Below are 27,223 nucleotides of genomic sequence, written 5' to 3'. Positions count from 1 at the left end.
TTTTTTCCTGATGCACTGAATGCTGTTGAAGCTCCTGTTCTGTGCAAAAGAAGTCTGTGTGCAGTTACAGGGCTACAGTCTCATTGGGATCATGGAGATGTGGTGGGGTAGCTCACATGACTGAAGTGTTGTGATGGATGGACACAGGCTCCTTAGGAAGAACAGGCCAGGAAGGTGAGGAGTTGGAGTTACCCTTTACGTGAGAGAGCAAGTGGAGCAGGGAGCTCTGCCTGGAGGCAGCTGAGGGGCAGCTGAGAGCTTGTGGGTCAGGATTGGCAGGCAGCCCAACATGAGTGACATTGTAGTGGGTGTCTACTACAGACTGCCTGATCAGGGAGAAGAAGTAGACGAGGCCTTCTTCAGACAAGTGGAAGAAGCTTCATGTTCACACACCCTGTCCTCATGGGGGACTTCAACCACCCTGATATCTGCTGGAGAGACAACACAGCAGCACACAAGCAATCTGGGAGGTTTCTGGAGTGCATTGATGACAACTTTCTAACACTGGTGATCGAGGAGCCAACGAGGAGAGACTGGACCTCTTACCTACAAACAAGGAAGAATTGGTCGGGGATGTGAAAGCTGGGGGCAGCCTTGGCTGCAGTGACCACAGGATGGTGGAGTGCTGGATCCTGCAAGGACGGAGCATGGCAAAAGGCAGCATCACAACCCTGGACTTCGGTAGAACAGATTTTGGCCTGGTATGGGACCTGCTTGGAAGAAATCCACAAGATGTGGCCCTGGAGTGAAGAGGGGTCCAAGAGAGCTGGTTGATATTGAGCTCCAAGCTCAAAAATGGTCCATCCCAACAAGCAGGAAATCAAGCAGAGGTGGCAGGAGGCCAGCATGGAGGAACAAGGAGCTCCTGACATGTCTGAGAATTCAGACATAAAAAGGAAGTGTACAAGAGGTGGAAGTGGGGACAGAAAACCCAGGAGGAATATAGTACACTGTCTGAGCATACAGGAATGGGGTTAGGAGAGCTAAAACCCCATTAATCAACCTGACAGCTTTCTATGATGGGACAACTGGCTTGGTGGATGAGGGGTAGAGCAGTGGATTTTGTCTAGCTTGACTTCAGTAAGGCTTTTAACACTGTCTCCCGTAACATCCTCATAGACAAGCTGATGAAGTATGGGCTAAGAAGTGGACAGTGAGGTGGATTGAAAACTGGGTGAACAGCCAGGCTCAGATGTCTATGATCAGAGGCATGAAGTCCAGCTGAAGGCCAGATACTAGTGGTGTCCCCCAGTGGTCGATACTGGGGCCAATACCATTTAACATCTTCAGTAACGACCTGGATATTGGGACCAAATGCACTCTCAGCAAGTCTGGAGATGATACAAAACTGATAGGCGTGGGTGATACACCAGACGGTTGCACTGCTTTTCAGAAGGACCTTGACAGGCTGGAGAGATGGGCAGGAAGGAACCTCATGAAATTCAACAAAAGGAAATGCAAAGACCTGCACCTGGGGAGGAATAACCCCATGCACCAGTACAGGCTGGGGGCCAACCAGCTCAAGAGTAGGTTTGCAGAGAAAGACCTGGGGGTCCTGGTGGACAAGCTGAACATTGTGCACTTGTGGCAAAGAAGGCCAGCAGTATCCTGGGCTGCATTAGGAAGAGAGTTGCCAGAAGGTTGAGAGACTGACCCTTCCCCTCTACTCAGTACTGGTGAGGCCACATCTGGAGTGCTGGGTCCAGGGCTGGGCTCTCTAGTACAAGAGAGACATGGGGCTCCTGGAGCAAGTCCAGCGAAGGACCACAGAGGTGATTAGGGGACTGGAACATCTCTCATAGGAGGAGAGGCTGGGAGAGTTGGGACTGTTCAGCCTGGAGGAGAGAAGGCTCAGGGGATCTTATCAATGTGTGTAAATATCTAATGGTAGGGTGTAAAGAAGATGGAGCCAGACTCTTCTCAGTGGTGCCCATTGACAGGATGAGAGGCACTGGGCATAAACTGAAACAAAGGAAATTCATCTGAACACAAGAAAACACTTTTTTACTGTGAGGGTGGTTGAGCACTAGACCAGGTTGCCCAGAGAGGTTTTGGAGTCTCCATCCGTGGAGATATTCAAAACCCAACTGGGCAACCTGCTCTAGGTGACCCTGCTTGAGCAGGGGGTTGGAACAGATGAACTCCAGAGGTCCCTTCCAACCTCAACCATTCTGTGATTCTGTGAAAATCCAAAATGCATGTCCTGTGGGAAGTATTTGGGGATCAAGGGTGGGAAGTGCCAATGCCAGGCAGATACAGCCAGCTATGTACCAGTTCAGCTCCCTTTGCTATCCCAGCAGTTCTCCGGCACTTTCAGTGCAGAGTTCAGCTGCAGCCGGGACTTGGCCCTGCAATGTTTGTTCTCAGTTACTATTTTGTCAAGCTGCCAGAATGCCCATAGGGAACACAAGTAGGAAAAGAGAAACAGTGATTTTTACTGGTTATATTTCATCTAAACCTGAACAAAATGTTATGAAGAAAAGACACCAGAATCTGATGGATTTTTTCTTGGCTTAATTCCCAAACCCTGGAAAGGCTTAATCAGGTCATAAGGGCTATTGCAAACTCTCTTTGATAGCGTCAGGTCTTCCTACCTTGTGAAGAAATGAATGAATGGCTGCTGTCATTTGAGTACAGTATCAGGAGGATAACATCAACACCAAAGGGTATGTTTCCATTTTACACATTGCCTTGTGTAGGAAGGAAACCACCACTCTGAGTCAGTCGTGACATTGCCAGGATACTTTATTCTATTATGAGGAAGGCATGATGACTGGGTGTGCAGGTCCAATATAGCATAAAGCATTTTGAAACTAAGAAATACTATATGCCTACAACAGCGCATCTTGCTGAGCTCTCTTGTTCAGAGTTTTGCATACAGGAGAACTTGGATTGTTGGCAGAAAGTTTTCCTGCAAATGGTTGCATACTGAGCATATGTCCATTGCTCCTGTTTGGGTATTTGTATGCTACCTAGATGGCTTTCAGCACTTCTGTTTTTTCCCCTTTTCTTAATAAATAAAAAAGTAAAGAACAGCTTTTGCAATCAGAAAGAAAAAATAGAATGATATTCGCTGTGATGGAAACATCTTGTTATTCCTAACATGTGAAGAGATTTTGCTCTACTTAATATTTTAACCCCCCAGACTAGTAATGTGTTTAAACACTATTCATTACTTTAAGCACATAGGACTTTCGATAGTAAAGTTGGTGGGGCAAGGCACTCTTTTTTTTTTTTGTTCTGTGTTTGTGCAAAGTCGGGAACAGAGAAATGCAGACCCATGATTATGGCTCCCTGCTGCAAGGAGAATGCAAACAACTAAGCATAATGGTGAAGACTTTCTGTGAGGCTATTCTGGCAGATACTTTCTGTAATTTATAAAATGTATTATATACTTTTAACATACCATTCATTCTGAAAAAAATTAAAAAATTAAGCCCTCTTATTACTTTAGCATAGGAAAAATATGCTTTGACTTTTTCATCTCTCATTTTATTTAATATGTTTAATGAAAACATATGAGTTCATTGAGATTATAGATATAGATTTGGCAGCATTTTCTTACTTAGTTGGATGGAGACATGTTACTTGGATATAGAGCTCTCTGCACCTTTAATAATAAGTTATTTCTCTCTGAAGAAGTGGCATTACTGTCTCAGGGTTGTATAAAGTGTACATTTCTCAAATTGTGCACCATATTCACTCTTTTATCCTAAGAATGTGAATTTCCCGTGGATGTGCAAAGGCAAAATAGGTGGGTATTTGTCACAACAAATATGATTTGTTGTTCTTAAGTTTTTTTTGCTTCCCACATGCAATTCTGCTTTCTTTGTACTTGGTAACTTTTGAGAGTTACCTTTTTTTGTTTGTTTTTAGTTAATGAACTTAGAGGTTTATAAGCTATGCTCCATTCATAATCATTGTGAAGAAAATTCTGGAGTTTACTAGAGAACGGAATCACAGCCCAGGCAGCAGCAGGGCTAGTTCCCCTGTGTATTGAATATCCAAAGCTATCGGAGTTAATTGTGCATTTCTTGGGAAGGATATCAAATATTATGCTTGAGGACTGCAGCCAATTTCAACTATTAGGGCTGGCTTGCAGAGGAAGTCAGAGTGAGGTTACGAGTTTATCAGTGCACTGGCTAATCTACCAGCACCCTGCAGGAGCCGTACACTTGGCACTCTGCTCGCCGCTGGACACCCCTCGTGTGAAGCAGGCGATATGAGTTTGCTGCCTTGCTGTAAGAGTGGCCAGGTGGCCGCTTTGTGTGGGGCGCTGATGGGGCACTGTAACTTGTGGCCTGTCCTCGCATTCCCTAGGGCGAGCTCTCCAAGACGAGGATGAGACCTAATGTGTGTGGAGGGAGGGGTATGGAATGGGCAGGTAATTGCATATTTTTCTACTAAAATCTGTTTCACCTTCATCTGAATAATATAGTCCTGGCCTCTGTCAGAGACAGGTTGTGGGAAGAGATGGTTCGGGAATGAAATCAAGTCTAACTTTTCGTTTGGCCTTTTCTCACTGCCTCTCAGTAATGTGCTCCTGCTCTGAACCAGGAGACCCTCTCCTTGAGGCTGGGGTTAGATGTTCAGCTTGACATTCGCTCAGTTTGTAGCTCTGTATTTCAAATAAAGGTAGGGATTTTGAAGCAGTGACATGTAGCCACTAAGGACAGTATCATCACTTTATGGTATCAATTTTGGTCACTACTGATTATGCCTAAGGGTGCAAATGTCTCTCCTTCCTCACCACTTCCTCTGAGTTAACTCTGCAAACAAAGGTCTTACCACATATGTTTCATATACCCTCAATATCTGGTATATACTGTCTACAACTGATAAATTCAGTTGTGCCTCAAATTTTAGATTCCCTTGTTACTATGATTCTCCATTTGTGTGAGAAGCTTTTAGGAACTGTCATGTCATGTTGTCCTAAATACTTTTGCAGCCAAACATCAGTTACCCAGACTTTTGTGATCACACAGAAGTTCTTCCCACTATTACATTAGAAAATAACATGAGATGTTTGTGGTAATATGCAGATGTACTGACAGCTTGTGTGTGGACATTGTGTCCAGTGCAGCACAGTAAAAGGAAATTAAAGACCAAGATGGAGGCTTTGCCAAATAACTTTCATGTGTAACATTTGTCTGGAACCACATAATAAACAAATTTGGTACACATATGACTGGAATAAGAATTTCTTTTACTGTTTAACTCTGAAGCTGTAAGATGCACTGATATTATTGTGAATGATTTTGCTGCTGTGAGGAAATCAGGTATAATGGCAAGTAATTGTGTCACCAAGCAACATCATTCACAACATCCCCTCACAGCCATCAGAGGTTACAGCTCTCCAATTGCTTGGCTTGGCAAGCAGATAGAGTATCAGATCAGGAATTAATAACAACTCTAGCTACATATATTTTTGTATTGTGGGTTCTTATGGATCCAGCAGGGTGACTTTTATTTATATATAAATATAAATATATATATATATATATATATATTTATTTATATTTATATATACATAAATAAAGGTGAAACAAGAGGTTTGGGAAGGTGAAATTAATTTTGGGGGGATTGCAGGGGGCAATAATGAACCACTGGGAGTGGGTAGTGTCTTGATCTCTGCTGCTATTTGCTCGATGAACATGAGCTGAATACCATCATACACCTGCGAATTCTGCAGTCCAGGCATAGCCCACTCCCAAGGCCGTTTTACTTTAATGTGCTATACACCCATTACATGGTCCCTGCGCCTCACATCCCTTGGGTGGTAGAATTGCAATGGCTCTGCTGCAAATAGGTTTGATTGCACTTAGCTACAGAGGAAAAAGCTGGATTTTTACCCTTTTAGAGTTAGCCTTAATTAGCATGGGGGATTCTCGCTATATTTTTATGCTTCTGTGTTGACAAATGAAGACCAGGGTTACCTGATATGAAAATTACACAAAAGTAGGATTGCATCTATGGAACTTGTGTTTACCAGTAACTGTCAATGACTCTACCATTGCTAAAACATTTGGAAATATATTTAATAATAGGCGTATGAGCGACTCACAGTTCTCTTATTTTGGCCAACAGATTTAATGTCAGCATTGAATTAAAATAGCTAAATTGGTAAATTAGAAGTGATATAACAATTTTATCTTTATTTATTGTGCAAGAATGACTTAAGTCTAGAGGATCATTTTGCCTTTATGAGGTGGCTGGAAGTTAATGAGCAGTTTCCACTGTATATACAACAATCAACCAACTTCAAAGTATTCGGTGGTTTGGTTTGATTCAGATAAGTGACTTTAAGCTTGCATGTTTATCCAGGACTTATCTGAATGCAGAATGTGCAAGTTGTTGGTGTTTTTTTGTTTTGTTTGTTTTGTTTGGTTTTTTTTTTGGCTAGAACTGGTATTTAGTGTTAACATGCCTGGATTCCTCCTTGAGGATTAATTTATCAAATACTAAATAAAACATGTCTTATGACTGTTTTCTTTTTCCTGATGTTTATTTTCCATGCCAATAGAGAGGTTCCTTTTTAAATAGAAAGTGGAGGGAAAGCAAGAGAAAGACAAATAGGAGAAGAAAGATGCTGAAGAAATGAGGGATGGGGAGACAGTCTATTGTGTGGCAATCTATTACTTTCTCTTGGGAGAATACGGAAATGACTTGTCTATAAAATTCTCATTAGCCTAAAATAAGCAAAAATTTCTTCTGGAATCTTACTAGGCAATGACAAGTTGAGTAATAAAGGCTTGTTTTTAATGAACTCCTGAGGACACTGCTTGAGCTTTAGCACTATTAAACTGTCTTTTCCAGTCAATTTCCCTCTTTTCGTGATATTGCTCTGTGCTGGGGTGTCTGAGGAAAAAAAAGGTTAATTTAAAAATGTTACTGCATTTGGAATGACAAATGACTTCCTGATTGTCAGCTTGCCCACATGCCAATAACTAAATCTGCTGTAATTTGCATCTTTTGTTATTTCAGTCCAAGTCCATGTGAGGATGCTTATTTTGGAATTAAATTTCTCTCTTTCGAATTAAATCAGCTAAAAGTTGGTTTATGCTGTTTGAAACTAGGGTGCTCAAATAAGGCATGCACAGCATTGAATTAAAATAGCTAAATTGGTAAATTAGAAGTGATATAACAATTTTATCTTTATTTATTGTGCAAGAATGACTTAAGTCTAGAGGATCATTTTGCCTTTATGAGGTGGCTGGAAGTTAATGAGCAGTTTCCACTGTATATACAACAATCAACCAACTTCAAAGTATTCGGTGGTTTGGTTTGATTCAGATAAGTGACTTTAAGCTTGCATGTTTATCCAGGACTTATCTGAACTATTTGGGTTGAGGTAGATTATAAGAACAAAACCGACAACTAACTGAAAGTTAATATTTTACATTAATGAAACACCAGCTGTTCTTAAAGACAGAAGCAGGAAGGCCTAAAAAATTAGGACACACTCCTTGGCTGATATGAATCAAGCTAGCTCTATTAAAACTAATATAGACCAGTGATATTTAACCTCTTTCCGTATGTGGAATCCTGAAGATTTTCATGATGGGGTGTATATCATGGGATCAAATTTGCCTACTAAAGTTAGGCTGACTCATTTCTGTTACCTTTCATGAACTCCTTAGAACACTGTTTGGGAGTTTTCCTCTCGATAACCACCCCTCTAGCCCTTTCCTTTATGCTTTAAGTATGTATTCAGGCAGAAATAAGTGCTTGGCATTTATATACTTAAGTGATTGTGCTAAGTTCTGATCTTTCTTGATTTATTATTTTCCCCTGCTCCCCCTTTCAAATGGCAGATGGAGAGAGTAAGTTAATGTACTAATATTTCCAAAGGGAACTAAAATGTCTTTTAGGAACATGAAGGATGTTCAGCCATAGTCCATTGTAGAAACAGGCACCAGGGTCTTTGGTGATGGATGTGAGATATTCAGTGACCGCTACTTTACAAGCCAAGCATGGTGGACCTCTAACCATGGGTTACTTAGAAAAGCTTGACTGAGTAAGCACATTGAAGCAGGAGGGTTTTGCTCAGCTGGATTTAGGTGAGGCCCATGAACTTCCATACTATGATTAGGTGGGTTAGGAAAGTCCTGGTCTATGTTTGCATGTGTCAGCTGAGAGATTTGTGCATTGAAAGTGAGGTTCAGAAAAACTGGCTGGTATGTGGGCTTTGTTTTCTTTTCATTTTGAAGAATGAGTTGTGGGTGTAGCTTTGGGGTGTACAAAGGGCAGAGTGGCAGGGCACACCTTTGGTCAAGAACAGGTTAAAAATCTCACCCAGAGGTTTGAAAAGCACTTGCTTTCTTGCCTTCTCTTCAATCTGTCAGGCATTCAGTCTTCCCCTAGCTAACTCTCCCCTTCCTCTGTACCGTTCTCCTCAGCTCAGCATCTGCTGACTTCCAGCTCCATCACACCTCACTTGGTGCTTGCACGATGCTGCTCCTGTTCCCTTATTCTACCTGTTGGCCTGTGCCAACACTCTGGAGTGGTATTTTTATCTTGAACTCTTCTGCAGACTTTCCCATCTTGGTTTCTATAAATCGCACTTCTGTTGTCCGCAACCTCTCCCTGCCGTAGTTTCTTCTGCTGTGCTGTCCCCCTGTGCTGATGGCACCATGTATCAGTGGCTTGCGGGCAGGTAGAAATCAGCTACCCCCTTGCTGCTAACCATGGTGACAACGGACAGTGCTACGGGCACAAGGATTTCGTAGCACAGCGTGGATGTGTACTTCAAGTGAGAGTGAGGTGACTGCATGGATGCACCGCTTTCATGCTTTCTCAGCCAGGCTAATCCTTGTACTGAAAATTTCAGTCTGAAATGCACATCTGTACATGAAGATTCACCTGGGGCTCATTATCTTTCTTACAGAGAAAATCCTTCGAATTAAAACACACAATTGGTGGGCAAATATGTAAGGTATTTTACAGCCAATACTAGTTTCCAACCAGAGCCTTGATCCTTCAAGGTGCTGAAGACTCCAAACCTCTCCAATAAAACACATGCATGTATATTTAAGAGCACAGATGACTGTTCCATTTTGAGTGCTAAGCATCTTAAGCAGATGCTTAACGTCGTTCTCAGACTGGGACCAGAGACCCCGTATGACCTGATTTCTGCAACCTGAGCAAGCGGAAACTCTTTGAACAGACTGCTGTTCGTCAGGGTTTGCAGTGTGCAAAAAGTGAGACTCTGCTATGAGATTATCTCAGTATTTTTTGGAATGGGACTTTAAAATGCTTAAGAGGAATCTAGGACTTTAGGTTCCTCTTTTGAAATGTCAGCCTGTGTGTATAAGAGCTCACACAGAATTTTATTAACATAGTGAGAATTTAAACATGTCTTTATTGTTCAAAATCACCCCACTGTGGCTGTGCTACTTCAAAAAAGTGAGGTTCAGATGTATACTTTGTACCTTTGAATCTTTGTCAAAGATTAAAGTATCATAGCCAGCTCTTACACTAGTGATCAACTATTTTTAAAACATATCTGTTTCAGCTTAAGTAAGTGAAATTGCCTAAGCATCTGCAGGATTCTCTTGTATTGCTATTGCTCTGTACTTAGCCTGGAAAAATTTCTGAATACTCCAAATACTGAAGTAAAAGTCTTCAGTTTTTTAAGATCTTAACTGAAGGCAGTTAATAAATTTGTAAATGATCTTCATACACCAGGTTTCCTTTAAATTTTGGGTTGAATACAGAATTATTTTGTTGCAATTTTAAGTTCCTCAGCAGTTCAGAGCTGTGTCCCTAAAGATTTCTTTTCTTTTGGGGTTGAAGATTTACTGGTGCAGGACTTAAAACTTGCAATATATGAACTTAAAAAAAAAAAAAAAAACCAAAACTCGCTATTTTCAGAAGGGTGCAAAAGGTATCCAAAAGCAGTTCAGGACAGTGCACCCTGAACACCAGAGAATGACTGTTAGAGTAGCTGCTAAGGTAAGGTTTGGAAAGGGAATGGCTCTGTGGCATTATTTGATTGATTTTACAATTTTGTGCTATGTGGCTGGATGTAGATGACTCTGTCATTCAAAGTCTCTGGCAGGACTCCTGTTGATTTGATGGGCTCTTGGATCAAGCCCATTTTGAGTAAAATAGACTAGGAAAAGATCCTCAGAAGCAGTAAGTGGAAAATGGGCATATTTCCTGCAGAATATATTGCTTTTAAAATTTTTGGTCAGAAACATTTTGGCTTTCCAAAGAATTAATTTTTAGTTTTAACTGAAACAATTTTGCATCAATAAACAAACTCTTTCTAAAAAATATTTTATTTTCACTTAATATGTCTTTTCTATTTTTGCTTTTCTGGTGAGGTAATTTATTCTTTTCTTTGTCCCTTTTGGCTCTCCCTTTTGCAAAATTTCAGGAAAAAAAAAGTGAAAAAGTGGGAAGGAAACTTGTAGGAACAGCTTATAAAAATGTGAAATTACTTTTTTCTTCCAAAAGACTTGAATGAAACTTCACTTAACAAAGGAAAAAGCCTGTATTTGAGGAATGTATTTCAGCTCTAGTACTAATCGCATGCGTGGATGAACCAGCCTTTCCTATCTTACGGTAACAAAGTTATCACATAACACATAAAGAAGCATAAAGCTAAGCACGCAACTGCAGCGCGTTTGTGCGATGCTGTTCTGCGAACCTCCCCAGCAGCGGACTGACTTGCTTCTGTCTCGCTCTCTCTCTCTCTCTAGATTGCAGTTTTGGGGGAATCACATACAACAGCTCGATGAAGTGGCACCTCCCAACCAATCCCTGCATTACATATCAGTGCCAGGTAAGGATGTTGTAAGCACCACAGGAACTGAGTCATGAGCTTCTCCCATGACATTCTGAGTATTTTTTACCCAGTCCAAATAACCTTAAATATTTTATGTCTAAAGCACATAGGAGCTTTGCATTTAAAGTAGCTTAAACCCCTTCAGATGTGGCCGGCTATAACCAAACATTCAGAAAGACAGGTTTTGTGTGTCTTGAGTACTGCAATACCCAAACATTTGTGAAGGAACGGTACAGATTAGAGTCATTTCCTGCTACCCTGACCTTGGAAATAATTCCGCTTTTCTCAGCATGCTGGACCTTTTATGAGTTGCAAATTATTATTTTAGTAATTAGACATTTTTGTGTGTATGTGTGCATGGGTTTTACTTGGGACGCTCTTTAAGAGAAACCCACAAGCAAACTTTTTCTTTTCCTGTGCTCCTGCCTTGTTAATGCAGTGGATCAAGATTTTTTGGTAGCCTGCCTATCTGCAACCATACCGTTTGCAAGATTGTCCATTTACAGGAACAAAACAACTGATTATGTAAGCAGTTTTGGTTTCTGTCTGTGAATAGATCAGTCTGCAATTTTTGCTGGTAATTTGATCCAGTATTAATGCCTGATGCAATCAGGCACCTTCTAAGAATCACAACTATTGGAAATAGGAGAATTGCCTGAGTTTAAAGAGCTTCAACCAATAGGAGAAAAGGGTTCTGAGATGTTTTTCTTTTTCTGTGCTATTTCTGCTCTCTGAAATGCACCCACGTTTTTGAAGACAAGTATATTGAGGAGAATTAAGTTGCAGCAGCAGTACTCTGTATCCTTGCACTTAATGGAAATATAATTAAAGCTTGAATTTAGATACTCTGATCACCACTAGCTACCTAAAATGAGCATTTCTTTATTGTCTGTTTCAGTGTCCAAATGCAAATCTGGGTAAGCCCATTTACCCTAGATGCACACATTTAAAAAACAGGTTTTCCCTGCCTCCAAATGCAAAGGTGCAAGCAGCAAAAGAAAAATAGCCTTTTGTGCACAGATCCTCACATTCAGATTTGTTGAGGAGGACTTCTTGAACAAGAAGTACAGGAAATGTTAATTTACTAATACTTATCAGGAGCAGCGTCAAAGATAAGAGGCTCCCCTATACAGAACAAGATGGTTTTTATCTCCTTTCTAAGTCTTTTTCCTCCAAGGGGAGAGGGAAGAGATTGCTTTGTGTCTGGTCCGTTTCCACCAAAGCTGCATGGCAGATTACTAAGGCTAAGGATTCCTGATAAAGCAGGTTTCCTTTTCCTAACAAGGTGCTTGGTTTCTTACCTGATGCATTTTAAGGCAAATCCTATGTCTGGAGTCAGGGAGACTCAAGTGGATCTTTTGACTGTGGATTAACCTGAACCCTGATACCAAGCAGCAGATACTGAGAGAAAAGAGGCTTTGAAACCCAGTGCTCCACAGCATGCGCCGTGCTATAATTGTGCCTCTCGTAATTGTGGATTTTTGCTTCTGAAAGCAGCCACAACAATAACAAACATGTCTGATCTGCTCTTTTTCAGGAAGGAGTGATAATAGAGTCGGAGGTACAGTGTGTTGTTCATTGCAAAAACCCCTCCAAGCTCATAGGAATGTGTTGTCCTGTGTGTCTAGGTAAGATTTCATGGGAGGATGCTGCTCTGTGTCAACAGTATTTCTAATGATAACCTTTATTTCCTGAGAGATTGCATCTAATTCCACCATTGTATTTGCCAAGTTATTGAAATGCAGGCCAGCAGCACACAATGCACTGAATGCCATAAGAAGAGTGAGCTTAACCTTTTTTTTTAGTAGAGGATAGACACCGTAGGGGACGCACAGAGGAACATTTGAAGCAATTGGCTATGGCAGTGGCCTATTTTTTTTTAAAGTATATTTACATCATTTTTCAGAGGATCTGTCAGCTGGGTTTGCCTGGCTGATGACTGGGATTTTGTTGGAAATGGAAGTATAAGGGTAATCCTAAAGGATGAGGAGATCCTTTTTTTTGAAGGGTAATGGGAGCCTTTGTGAAGCACTGTGGCAAATTAACCTGGTTTTATAGGCTAATTTGTTTTTAACATAGGTTTTGTAGGTAAGCACTGTTTCTCTCGTGATATACTTGGTTTATTATATTTAATTTGTTATAATTTCTGCCAACATCTAATATAGACTCAGAGTGTAAGAGCTAATAAGAAAGAGAAAATAGCTTAGAAAAATGTTTCAAAACCACTTTTAATGGAAGACCTGACTTAGCCTTGACTTCATTGGTACATATTTATCTGCTATAGAAGTATGCTTTCTTTCTCCCGAAAGTTAGTTGGGGGTCCTCAAGGCCTTTATACAGGCTTTTGAAGTGATGTGTATAGAGAGGATGGTATGATTTATTTTTGCCATTGTCCTATGGTAAAAAGACAGTGTGCAATCTTGAGCTAAATTTATTCAAACTCTGTTTTGCAGGTTGTATATTTGAAGGGAGACATTACAATGAAGGAGAAGAATTTCAGCCTGAAGGAAACAAATGCACCAAGTGCTCTTGTATTGTAAGTATTTGCCTTTTGGCATTGTATCTCCCTGTATGAACTTCAAAAGGCACATTATTATTGTCATAACAAAACAAAAAATATAAGGAATTCAGCACTATTATGCATTCTTCTCTCCTCTTGGAGTTCAGATTTCTACTGAAGATTTCACCGCAGTAATACATTATATCACTCTTATTCTCAGTTTATCATCTTTTTTTGTGACTTCATGCTGTGTGCAGATAGAGCATTATGTTTGGGAGAGGGTTGATGTGTTGAATTAGTGATGCTTTTTTTTGTGATGGGATTGTACAGAAGACAAAAAGCTATTTGGGTTTCATCTATGGATCAACATTTATTAGCTGTTTCCTAAAACTGATCTGTCATAAGGATTCCTTCGAGCTGTATGCGGCAAGGGCCTTTGCTCTGAATTACTGAATGAAAGGATGAGGGTAGCCTCCTTAGGCTGTCCCAGGTGGATTTTGGCTTGACGCTTAATGAAAAGGTCATATCCTGGATTTTATCCTTGACTAGCAACAATATAGAGAGGAAGTAATAATTGCATCCTTTGGGTAATGAGCACAGGCTTCTCTTTTGCTTCCATTAAGTTAAGAGATAATGCTATATGAGTTGGGGCAGGTAACTTTGACTTCATTGGTGTGATCTGCGAGACCAGTAAAATGCAAGGTTCAAATCACTACTTATGTTGCAATTGATGGGCTGGCTATCAGCAGAAAATGCAAGCCCTGGGAAATGTACTATTCAGTAGAATGCCGCACAGTTTTGTTGATACCAGACACATCTCCTGCATCATAAAATAAAAATGGAGTGGAGAGAAGAAAGGATAAAATTTAAGAATGAGTATGTATCTATATACATGCACAGACACACACACACACACACACACACACACACACTCACACTTAATGAAGTTGCTGCAGAGAACTTGAACTATTTTGAGGCAGAAAATCCTGCTAATCTGAAAAATTAACTTACATCAAATCATCACTGCTCCTGTGGAGAGTTAGGCTGCTCAGGTTTTTTAAGTTTTAATCCTGTAATAATGAAAATAAGCAGTCCCACATGTCGTGGTGCTGTATGCCATGGGCCCCTGTTCTGCTGAGTGCCTTCTGTACCATGCTGAGGAGCGTTGCTCCGCACGTACTCAGTGGGTTCCCCCTCACTCCAACTAATTTTGCTTTATACTCCAGCTTGAAGTTCTTGAGGGAAAGGCAGGTCTGAGTGGTTAAGAAGTCTGTGGAGACATGCACGAGCCTTTTCAGGCTGTGCTTTGCTCTTTCATAAATACTATGCAGATACTGCCTATTGCCCAGTTGCTGCTGTGCCAATATCTCCTTGATCAACTTTCCTTTGTTCCCTAAATAGCAAAAGCAACTGTGCCTGGAAGAGCAGAGTGGGGAGGGATATCTGGGAGGAGAAAAGATAAAGAAATACAGGAATATGGGTTCAGACCTGAGGGCCTGTCTTTGACAGTAACCAGTACCAGGTATGTTAGAGAAGGAAATGCATCAGCTGCTGATGGTAAGAGATTTAAAGCCTCAAGCAAAAGGCTTAATGATCCTTTCCAAGAAAGGGAGTACGACAGTTCTGGATATTAATGACATCTATATAAAGCCCAACTCTAATTCTGAATCTTACAGATAGCAAAAGAAACACCATCTTTGTGCAAGTCACACCTGCCTTTACTTCCCTCTCTCTGCAACTCCTCTTTTTACTGCCTTTTGACAGCTTCCTTCAGAATTTGGGCCCATGTTATTTCCCATGTAGTTTACTTTGGAAGCGAGCAATGGGGGTATCTTAAGGGCTGTGATAGCAGTTTACCACCTGCTCTACATCCATTCCCTTTTGGGAATGGGTTTCCAGTGAATCTCTTATCTAACCAGTTGGTGGATATCTTCTTTAAAGATACCTATCTAGTCATGTGATATGATGGGAACAGACTTGTGTGTGATGTGCTGTAACATGTGCAGGCTTTATTAGATGAAAGGTAGCTACTCACCCCTCAGTTGATTTCTTCTGTGATTTGAGATTGTAACTATTAAGTTAGTCTTTTATAGAAAGATGACACAGGAAGTGATACAAATTATTGCCAGGGTGTTTTGGGGGTGGTGGTATAAGGATGCAAGACAATTTCATTTTGGTGTGAATTCTGGATTTTATTTAGGAGCCAACCTTTCTAATAATGGATTATTCTGGACTCCACAGGCCATCACTGTCCTCAGGGTTACTCAGGCAGGGAGCTTTTAAACAGGAAGAAAGTAAAGAGGAAGAGCTGCAGTTTGTTTTCCCTGAGAGATGTAGGGCTGTCCCACACTTGCTAAATTCATTAAAATGAGGAATTACTTACAAAAAGGAATTTTACAGTTGCAAAATCATGCACTCAAAACTCAGTACATGTCAGAAAGCTGTATTGCCAGGCCCAGTCTTTGAGAAGCTCTTTAGTTGTTCAAGTCGGTGGTATTTTCAGCTCGAAGTGGTGCCTACTAGATACTACTGAGCTCCCAGAGCATGTGAAGTGGTCATTAAGATGTCTTTTTGTTGTTGCTTTCAATGTGCATTGTTTTTGCAAATGGGGCTAGAGTGGGAATCTTAGGAACTGGGCAGAACAGACTGGTCCACTGCAGCGTTTTCCTTGCATTCCTCATCCCTGAGCCATAAAGCGAGCGATGGCATGGGTACGCATGGGTAATTCGTTCAATCCTTAACCTCTGTACAGGGAACGGGCTAATATGGTTTCTGTTTAGCACCACTTGTGGTTCTAGTTATTGTCTACTGAAAACCAGACCAAACCCACCAAACTCATTTCATGTAGGTCACTGAAACAACCATTAGCTAATAACTTTTGGGTTACTACTGAGCCAGGCTGCATTCGCAGTGGTGACACCGAGATGAAAGGCTCTGTATTCCATTACCACTTTCCTGAGCAATCTACTCCTTAGGGTGACTAAGATTTCTTGCTGAAAATGAAAATGTATCACTCCTCACTCAATGCATATTGCCTGTCAGGAGTGAATGAGCTGGTTTTTAATGACTCAGTTTCTCTAGGGAGATGTATTCGTGTAAGAAAGGTGGACAGGATAATAGGGATCTCCTCTCGCTTCAGCTGAAGCCCAGCTGTCTCACAATAATTCATCTGTCTAGCCTGTTCCTGCTTTTCTTGATAGGCCAGCAGAGTGCTCTAGAGAAATATTTTCCCCACCATGAGCACCTACTTAAGTGAAGAGCTGGATGCTTTAATCAAGTGTTATTTCTCAGATACTACTTTTATGAGGTCGAGAGTGTGTTTCTGCTTGCACAGCGTGAATACTTGGCTTACGTGTTTCCTTTCCTACAGCCTCCATTAAAATAGTCAGACTGCGATTATCTTAAAAGTTTTCATTTTCTCTTTTGATGTAGCACGTTTGGGAAAAAAAAAAAAAGTTGGGAGGGAGAAGGAGGGAGAGCCAGAGAGGGAGGGAGGAGAGGAGGTTTGGCAGGGAAGTGACCTTGTGTGAGAGTGGTAACCATGGAGAAGCTTATCTTTAAATGGTAGTATCCAAACTCATAACTAGCCCCTTTTGATTGCGGGCATGCTCTCCCACTGCTGTTACCCAGACCGTGGGTGCAGCGAGTTTCGGCATGCGAGGCATGCGGCGGTGTGAGGTACCGCCACGCTGGGAAGACGCAGCGCTATTGAGACACTTTGGCCGAGGACCAGTTTTACTCGAAACCCCCAGCCGGGAGCAGGGGAGCGGAGCAGTGGGTCACCCCATTAAGGAAACAATTGGAGCCCAGATTACCGCATTGCTGGGATGGCTGAGGGTTGTGCTCATTAGGAACTGGGTGGCACTGGGAATGGCTGCGCCGGCTGTCCTTTCCGCGGGGAGGCACCTCCCTGGCAGGCCTTCTGCACAGCTGTCACGTGCTACGTGTTCCCAAGCAGCAAAGGTCCACAACAGCAATGCCGGCCTCTTATAGCTGGTCTTCCGAAATGATTAAAAACAAGTGAAATTTAAACAGCTGAAAGCAGAACGCCGGGATTTGGAGCCTTTCAAGAACAGAATTCGAAAGCAGCCTCAAACCACTCTCATTTATGCATGCATCAGTAGCTTTTATATATTACTTGAGCATGCTCATAGGGACTCAGTACGCACACAGCTAGCTTGCCTCCTGTTTGCAGGAGTAAACCTGGGTCTGTGCAGAAGATGTCTTGTCATCTATTTTCCTGAGTGTTAGGGTGCAAAAATGGTATAATGAAAGTTTTGCACAAAGAAAAGGAAATCGCACTGACAAAATCTGTTTCTAAATTGATGAATAACAGACGTTGCAACAGCAATAAGTAATGAGAAACTACACATGCTAGTATTTTGGACACTGAGGGTGGAATTCATCTTGTCTAACTTTAGCCACGTAGAAATAATGTGTCTTGTCTAAGCTACTTATCTGGGCTCCTCTTTAGTTAATGGAGAGAGATAGGTGGGATGGATTACTCTCTGCAGATGCCTATCTTCCTCCACTAACTATAGGGAGAGCCTACGCAACTCCCACAGCCTGGAAGATGGCTGCAGATAGCTGAGATGAATCCCGCCCCTGCAGCCAGCTGAGTGATAAAGCACCGTGATACAGTTTTAGAAGTTTGTCTTCAACAGATATTGGGAGCCGCTGAAATATGTTCCCACAACAGCTGACCGCGGGGGAGGTACTCCAACCGCGGGTACTCTGGTCTACTGGGAAACTCTGGAGAGCACGTAATTAAACATATCTTCAGTGAGGGCTGGTAGCAGAAGCTGAGTCCAAATTCAAGTTTCCATCCTTGGTGCAGAGCCAAATGCTGATCTTCCTGAATTTCCGTGTACTCAAGTGCTTTGATACAGCTCCAAATTACAGCAGACTTTGTCACTTTGGGGGCTGAGAAACGAAGACAAAGAGTTTTAGTCAGGAACGGAAAAGCAATGAGTTAGTCTTCTGGTAAGAGTAGCACTCACTTTCTTAAAGTTAGTAACACAAGTAGAAACTGTTGGCTTATAGGTGAATGAAGATGGAGAGCAGGAAGCATTAAAAAATGTGATATGGAGGGATACTTACTGGGTCTTTCTGGGAACACACCCAGAAAGTTTTCTGCAGATTTTTTGCATATCTTGAAAATTTTTCTGACTAGTGTAAAAAAATACACTCTTCCAGGTAGGTGAAGAAGTGTAGCTGTGCAGATAAGTGTGGAGGAACAGGGACTTGGTGTAAGCTGAACATCAGCAAGAAAAATAATGTAGCATAGACATAGACAGTGTCCTGTTATTTAGTTATTCTTTATTTGATTTTCTTCAGACTTAGAAAAGTACGCTTGCTTTCATGGGGATTGTACACTACCTGTGCCATGTCCGAAATATTAAATCCACTTAATTTTGGTAACATCAAAGTCCAAAAAATAGCGTGAACAACTTTTTAAAAATTGATTGGAAAACACTAAGGGCTTTTTTGTTTTCTTTTTCTTATGCTGAAATATATGTTCAACCATTTTTAAGCTTTCTTTTGATTTCTCTCGAAGAATCATTGTTGACCGGAGAATGCATCTCATGCCCTTTTCTCAAAAATTGTTTCTTTGAGAAGTTAAAAATAGCTTTAATAGAGGTCATGGAGAAAAGTTACAACTTTACAGTTACAGTAAACAGAAAAGTTACTTTTCTTTTTCCTGAAATACGAGTAGACTCTGGAATAGTGCGGTGAGTGTGCATAATTCAGTGTAATTATTCAGTGTAAATGATTCATATTTATAAGCAGTTGAAATCTCAGACTGTAGAAAGCATATTTTTTGTGGCAAGAACTCCCTCCCTCCCTCTGCGGATATTTGAATTTTATCATACAGCTCCTCTGCCAGCAAATCTTTCAGCTCACCTAGACCATATGCGTTCCTAGCTCAGTCTGTTCCCCTATGGAAACCTTTGGTCATACTTTTAATTTTGGCAAGGACTGAAGCAGTCCTTTGGTGCTGTGAGAGACCATGCTCCAGTTTGAGTACATTTCTGGAGGACTTTGGATCTTGCACAGAGAAGTCTCATCCCAGGAGGGTGCAGCTCTGAGGAGCGGAGGCATTAACCAGCTTCCTCCTCCTGAAGATCCAGGGGGCTCCTTAAGGACCCTGTGCCCAGACCATGCAGCACCTTTTCACATCGCTTCCTTCTTCGAAGTCCTTGGCTTGCCCCTCAGGATTCAATTCAAATTTCCCTTCCATGCTTCAGACTGTGCAGTCAGACGCGTCTACCTCTGTTTTTTTTTTTCCTCCCTTCTTCTCCATCATTTCACATAGGTAGCACTACCCAGTTATTGTTTCTGAGATGGCATCTAGGATGGCATCTAGGAAGACCAGTTAAGGGTCAGTGCCCATTGTGCTTCATATCATACGGCCATGCATTTCCTGGCCCCAAGAGACAAGAGTTTGGAAGAAGAATGTGAAGAAATACTAAACAGTGATTTGATAGATTTCTGCACGGAATTTTTCCTGACTGGGAAGGAGAGTGGAAACTTTGAGGAATTGGAGGAAGGAGCTCTGCCCTCGTAAGGCTCTTGTCTTGTTTAGACGAAGACTGCCTTTGCAGTTTGATGTTCCAAGATGGTATTGTGATAATTGATGAATTAAGTGATACTAGAAGACATGAAAGACTAGTAAAACTTCCTGGGTACCTGAAGGGCCTAAGTAAATTCTGATTAACAGCCCCTCCTGGCTGTGCATTGCATGAACAACCCTTGTTGCAGCAGAGGGAAAAGTGGCCAGTACTTCTTATCATTTAAAGGAAACAAATGCACGGAGCAGGATGTATTTGCATTCCTAAAGCATATAAAGAAACAAATGAAGTTGAACACTTTAAAATTATGATAAAGGTTTATACCTCAAGTGCAGGTTGCCGTACTTCTTAATAGCAAAGGAACAGAGAGCTTATGCTGTGAGGCGTCTGTCCCCTCTCTTGTTAAATTTTTCCTAATTAACAGGCTGAGATTGATTGTTCCTATTGACAAAGAAGAATTAAGTACACAGAGCTTTAACAATAAAGGAGGGCTGTTAACAGGCAGCCTCTGATGAAGAGACTATTTTTTATTGGCACTGGGCTGCAGTGAAGACTTCAAACATCTCTGCTGTAACTCACTCCTTGGAAAGGCAAGAAGTGATCCTGGAGGGAAAACAAAGCAGTAAGACTGCAGAAAACAAAGAACCTGGTTAAAGTAAGCAAACAAGCAAGCAAAAAACCTGCTGGCCAACAGGGCTTGAAAGGGCTGCACGTGGTTTTAGAAATGCCCGGGGAACACAAGGGTTTTATGTTAGGCTGCTGTAGCACCTTTTATAAGTGGCTTTGAAAGGAATGAGTGTGGCATCTCGTGGGAACGCTTGTGTGCAAAATTGATTTCGGTCTAAAAGTTTTGCACAAGTTGTGGTAGGAAGCAGTAAAAGCAATAGCTTGTCAATTAACAGGGCCTTTGTTTGCAAAACATTTTATGAAGAGTCCAAGCCCCTTCTGGCTGGTGTTGCAAGGAAGGAAAGGCTGAGATGAGTAGGAGTGCTTGGCTTTTATGTTCATCACCCTTTCAGTTTAAATAAACTTGGATGTCACAGGTTTTGGGGTTAGTATCAGCTAACAATAGTTAATGATTTTAAACTTGCACACATCCCTCTGTGTCCTGAGACAAGAGGTTTCAGTATGGACAATACTACTAAATGAATTTACACAGGAACGTTTGACAACTTTCTAACACCTGCTTGTTTTCCTTCTTCTGATTTTAAAAACCTACAAAAAATACAAAGATTGGAGACAATATGTGTGGAGCTTTGGTTTCCCCCACCTCTCTCTCCCCTAAGTCTGACCTCTATATCAGTTTGGGTACTGTTTCTTTTACTTAAGCATGCTGTAGCCATTGACTATGATCATATTTAATGATTTTCTTAGAAGACATAAAGTGAAACTTGGGATCATTAAGTCTGAATCACTGCTGAGCTCTAGTGTGATGGCCAAATTCCACCTTGACTTGTTACCAGCCTGCCTAAACTCTCCTTGCTGTTTCCACTGCACCCTCAGCATGCTTTTGTTTTCTGCCCTGGCAGCATTGCATGTTGTTAGGCAGCAATAATTTCCAGCCACCTGATATAACTATTCTCCAGCTGGGAGACGTGATAATTTAACATTTCTGACAAAAGCTGGTGATATAGAAAGACGAGTCAAAGCACCTTGAATTCAATCAACTTTTTAAATGTTAACGAACATATTATCACTTTTGTATATTGTTTGATTTAATGATGAGAGACAAACACATTGAATAGTCAAGGGGAGGAAAATGTTACCCAGCCAGCATCATTTTCAAGACTGTGACAGGCTGTAACTTTTTTATGCAACTCATCCTGAGAGCAGGATAGGCAGAATAATTCAGTGACCTCAAAATAGGCATGGGAAACAGAAAAGAAAAAAAAATCTTCAAAACATGACAGTGATTTACCTGGTCCACCTTTAATCTGTCAGAAATAAAATCTGGCTGGTAGCCAAGCTATCATAACATCTTTGGCACTCCACTGTGGGTACATGAATTTGAAAGAAAGATGCAGGAATCCTTGCAGGCAACTCGGGGTGAGAAGCAGGACTTACCACCCAGCCGCCGTTGCAGGTGAGGACTCACACAAAGGTGAGTTCTTAAAAATTGTGTCTAGCCCTGGAGATAGAAATTGTCTCTGTATGTCTAACTTTCTTCCAGGCAGGCTCATTGCACCTAAACTTCTGTCCCAAACATGATTAGAACGCCATAAAACTTGACAGTCCTAAGCTTCAATGAAAAACCAAGAAGTTTTCAGTTTTCTGCCAGAAGCTTTGTAATGAAGCATTGACATTTTCCACAGAAAGCAGATGTGTGTGTTTCTTAAACTGCAATTTAGTGACATTACTCAATATTTTATGCTAAAATCATTTAGATGGAAATCTCTTTATCGCCCCTTCTTGGGTGTTAGAGCCAATGCAATTGAAAGTGCAAAGTTCAGATTTCCAGCAGGTTCAGATCTGATGTTTGAGGCATCTGTGCCCAAAGGGATTTGAGTAGCTTGCATGCTTTGTGTGGTTTCTTTCCCTTTTTTCCTTTTCTTTCTCCAGAACACAGCACCAGGAGTTTTCTGAGAGTAGGACAGAAGCTAATGTGCCCTTGCCAATAATATCTTTCTTCACAGAAAAAAACAGAGCTGTTCCCAGCTCTGAAGACATAGTAATGAGGATATTATCATTCCTTTTACCATCATCTGCCTTGCACCCAAATATTCAGCATGCTGAGCAAAAACTTGAAAATGAAACAATATATGCAAAAATAATTAATTCCAAATAGTAAGAGGACTTTGTGCTTTCCAGTGCCCTGTTCTTTGCCTCCTCTCCTAGTTGCAGCATAACTTCTCTTGCATGAATCTGACTAGGAGCTTTTGCTAGCAATCTCCGTTGCTGATGCACTGTTTATGCTTTCAGCAGCCAGCTGAACTGCCCTGCTCTCTGCCTTTTGAGCTCAGTTTTTTTAATTCCCTAAGGTTCCTGCAATTACCACTCCTCCCCCGTCTAGGTTTTTGAGTGCTGCACTTAAGCAAGTATGCAGGTACATGTCTGAGACCACGGGGGGAGGAAAAACCCTAGGTCTATTATCTTTTCTTCCATCAACTGCACTTTGTAGTTGATGTGCACGTGTAAAAATCTCTTATCAGTAATACCTGAACTGCATCTGCTACTGTGACTTCTTTTTTTGTTATTTTTTACTGCAAACCTGATCCTAACACAGCATTTTGTAAAGCAGTTAAATGGGGATAGGGACCATAAATGTTGGCACCTGGTGGAAACTAAGGCGGGCAGGCGTTTTCTTTCCCCGTGGTGGTGGCATGCTCCTCGTGGTCAGCAGGAACGGTCCTGCCTGCTGCAGGGCAGCGCTGGGGTTTTATGCAGCGCTCAGGCAGGCGCTACCTGAACCGCCATGTTCACCCTGTTTGGCAGACACATATTCCCGCAGTATTCAGTGCAGCAAAGGTAACAGTAAGCACGTACAAAATTAGGAGCAAATTGCAGGATACTTTGGGGGTGAGGAGAAGGGAGAGGGAACATGGTTTTACATCCACAGCAACAGAAATATCATGAACCTTAGTCAACCTGAGCAACTTGTTTGCTGTTGTTCCCCTGAGTCTGTTTTTGCGGTGTTGCTCTGGGTCAGATGAGAGGCTAATAAGGATACTGTTAGCACACCTAACGACCAAAAGGACATCGTGTGGTTTTCATAATGTGTGTCTTGTGTTTCTATTTCTAAATATCTTATCGGGCTGCCGGTCTCTGGGAAATGCTTTATTTCAGTCTTTCCTCAAACCAGACTTACGGAAGGCAAAGATGACAAACTTCCCAAACTAGACATGGACATTGCTTGTTTTTTCCTTCATACTGTTCTTAAGACTTTTCTAGACCAGCTCAGTAAATGCTGATTATTATTTTTGATTCCTTCATGATTTTTTAAGCAAAGGCTTTCACCTGGAAAGGATGGTCCCTTTTCAGGATGTGACAAGGTTTAGCAGGGAGGTGCCAACTCATGCTTAGGAAAAAAATTGTCTTTCGTGACATGGTGGTTGTAAAACAACATGTAAAGCACACAGTGCTTGAAGAGGAGCAAGTCTGGCTCATACTCAGTGGGACCAGGGAGCTGCTGCCCCAAGGCAGGGTGCCAGCTTGCCCCTGTGAAAACCCAGGGGCTGCAGACAACACGGAGATAAAAATCTGCAATTTCCAACTCCCCACAAACTCCTTCATCCCTCCCTCCCTTTTGAGCTCTATCTTCTTCTCTGAATACTACATTGCTTATTAAAGTGGAGAAGCACGCATAAGATGTGTCCTAGAAGTGGGCAGATGAAAGTAAAGGCACCAAGAGAGCAGCTGGTAATTTCTGGTGTACAGGATTTACACCGTATTTGTGCTCTTGTGAATGAAGTAAACTAGTAATACTGGAAGTAGCAGCTTTAAGTCAGCATCAGAAAACTAATTTCTGGAAGCCCATCTGAAATTCATAGTAACTTCTATCAGTTGGAAGGAAGCCTTTCTCCTAAGGATGACACTTGCCCACTGAAAGAAAGCTAAAATAAAATGTAACATACCACACATGCCCAGTCAGAACAGCCTGAAATATGCATATCTAGAATGCCAATAAGCATATTTGTGATTCAGCTACAGATTAAATATGAATTAAATATTTATTCATTAAATATGATTTAAGCACACAATCTTTGGGTAGCATATAACTTTGAATGTATTATACTCTTCTTCCCCATTTCCCAAATGCTGAACATTAATTTGGATAACAGTTGGGGGAGGGGGGGTTCTTCTGTGAAAGCTTGTAAAATTACTGGTGCAATAAATTAGAGGCAACAAGTTGAAAATGTATAGGTGTGACAATTTGTCTTCAGTAGCCAAAAAGCCAGAATGCAGATGTCAGCCCTATGGAATATTACCAAGAGCTTGAGGGGTTTCTCCCTAATCTATTGACAGAAATGAAAACATTTATTTGGAGGACTCAAGGTATCAAAATTTCAGGGAGGAATGGAGAGCATTAAAGAGGATGGAGATTTTCAAACATGATAACTTTTGGCTTTAAGTTCCAAAATATAAACGGCCTCAAATAAGACTGTGCTGAATACCACCACTTCTTACTCAAGTTAGAAAGTCTTAACTTTGGCTTTGAAACCCTAGCCCTAGGAAAGAAGTTTGTGCCATCCCTTTAAAACAGAATTTCACTTAGACTTGATGCCTCCTCCTTTATCTGAATTAAAAAATACTGAACTTGAAAGTTTACAAATATTAAAATAAATGTGGTTTTCTGTGATAAAATTGAGATAACTTTGTTCATAAAAATGGAATCTGGATACTGGGTTGAACGGTATAAAAATGAAATCTAATTATGTCCTCTGCATATTTTTATCATCTATTGCTAGAACACTATCAAAACAACAGGCTGCCGTCTTTGAAGATTGCTATGTGCTGTCTCTAAATTTTGAAAAACAAAGCTGCTTTTCATGTAATCCTACAAGACACATGATTTCCTGGTTTAATTAGGTTCATTTAAGTGGTGTTAATTCAGGGATAGACTGAGGCCTGAATATGTAAGTTATTGTTTCGATAATCAAGAGCAAATATTGGCAAACTTTACAGAAACATCTTGAGTAATTGCTTGGAGGGAGAATGGAAAGTTTAGTCTAAATGGATTGTTTTGCCATATCGCAAAAAAGTATTGGGGGGGGGGGAGGACTGCCTTTTTTAACTGGAATATCACTAGTGAAACATAAAAAGTTGGGGGGAGGCGAGTGCCTGTTTGTGTGCGTGTGTTTGTGTGTCTCTGCAAGTGTGTGTTAGTGATTTGTGTGTGTGTGTGTGCCCGCCCCTGTGTCTGAGTGTATTTATATGCATTTTCTGTATTTGTGTGTATTTGTGTGTGTATCAGTCTGTCTCCATGCGTCCTGGTGTCCCCGTGTGTCCATGCGCGTCCCCCCCGCGGCCGGCTCCCCCTGCGGCGCCGGTGCGTGCGGCCCTCCGCCCCGCCGCCGGGCGGCGCCGCAGCCGGGAGCGCGCCTCGGCGGGGGGGGGGCGGCGCCGCAGCCGGGAGCGCGCCTCGGCGGGGGGGGGGGGGCGGCGCCGCAGCCGGGAGCGCGCCTCGGCGGGGGGGGGGGGCGGCGCCGCAGCCGGGAGCGCGCCTCGGCGGGGGGGGGGGCGGCGCCGCAGCCGGGAGCGCGCCTCGGCGGGGGGGGGGCGGCGCCGCAGCCGGCCCCCCCTGGCGGCGGCGGCGGCACTCGGGGGCGACGGGCGCTGCGGGGCCGCTTCTCCCCCGGGCCCGGGCAGCGGCGCGGCGGGCCCGAGTAGTGCGGGTTTGCAGCGGACGCGGCGCCAGGCACGGGTAGCGCAGAGCCGCGGTGCGACGATGCCTCCGCCGGTCTTAAAACGCGTGCCACGAGATCAAAGCGGTAGGGCCTTGGCCTGTGATTTTTTTTTAACTTGCTCTTTTCATCGATGGCTCTTTAACTTGCTCTTTTCTTTATGTGTGTGTGTATATATATATATATATATATATTTCATATTCATATATATATATTTGTGTTTATATTTGTATATTTATATATTTATACATTTATTTTATATATATATATATATTTTTTTAAGGCATCCCTACCAATCTATATTAAATAACCAGCCACTTTAGTGCTGTTTCGTTATGGTTTTGCAATCCTTTTAAAGGGTCCAAAATAAAAGGAATGTTATGGTGTTTGTTCCATGCACCTCAGGCTTTTGTTGTTAACTCAGTGAAAAAGTTTAATGGCTTATTGCCGTGGTTCTTATTTTGCCAATGCGCTGTTAAAAAAGAAAAACAGAAGGAGTTAAAATACTGTAGGAATGTTAATGAATCATATTCCCTTGCTACCATATATTTTAACTGCTTTACATGTAGAAAGGCTGTAAAAAAATCTTAATGCCTCACTTTATAATATTCAAAAGTTGGAAAAAAAGAGACAATGATCCAATATCGTATTTACTTCTTCTCCAGTCTCGCAAAGCAGATACACCTCTGTGGTGGTTCATTAAAAGGAGAAGGATCAAACCCTGTCACTGAAGTTACCTGCCCTTGGTCAGGCATCAGGGCCCTTTTTAAGTGGTCAACTTAAAAATAATAAGGAAATATATTTGTAATTGCACATTCTTTGAAAAGACCAGAAGGGCTCATAAAGTGAGAAGGCAGTCACAGAGCTAAAACTTTTCTTTAATGAAGACTGAATTGTTGGTATGTTCCCAGGAGTCCAGAACTGAGGCTTTTAGATTTTTTTTTTTGTATAATTGTATATAGATGTATAATAAAATACAATACAGAGAAAGTCCTGAGCAGCTTGCAATCAGTCACAA

The 27,223-nt window shown here is 41.7% G+C and overlaps 1 protein-coding gene across 1 annotated transcript in view; it reads left to right on the top strand.

Annotated features, from left to right (window-relative positions):
* Positions 1-27,223, top strand: part of BMPER (BMP binding endothelial regulator) — a 156,487-nt gene that overhangs the window by 28,958 nt on the left and 100,306 nt on the right. Inside the window, exons 4-6 of the mRNA XM_067292180.1 lie at positions 10,707-10,789; positions 12,330-12,420; positions 13,246-13,328. Coding sequence (XP_067148281.1) covers positions 10,707-10,789; positions 12,330-12,420; positions 13,246-13,328 — 257 coding nt within the window. The remainder of the gene's footprint in view (positions 1-10,706; positions 10,790-12,329; positions 12,421-13,245; positions 13,329-27,223) is intronic.

The sequence above is a fragment of the Apteryx mantelli genome, chromosome 2 (assembly GCF_036417845.1).
Source record: "Apteryx mantelli isolate bAptMan1 chromosome 2, bAptMan1.hap1, whole genome shotgun sequence".
In the NCBI taxonomy this organism is placed as follows: domain Eukaryota; kingdom Metazoa; phylum Chordata; class Aves; order Apterygiformes; family Apterygidae; genus Apteryx; species Apteryx mantelli.
The sequence above is the reverse complement of the archived record's forward strand: the minus strand, read 5'-3'. Positions and strand labels throughout refer to the sequence as shown.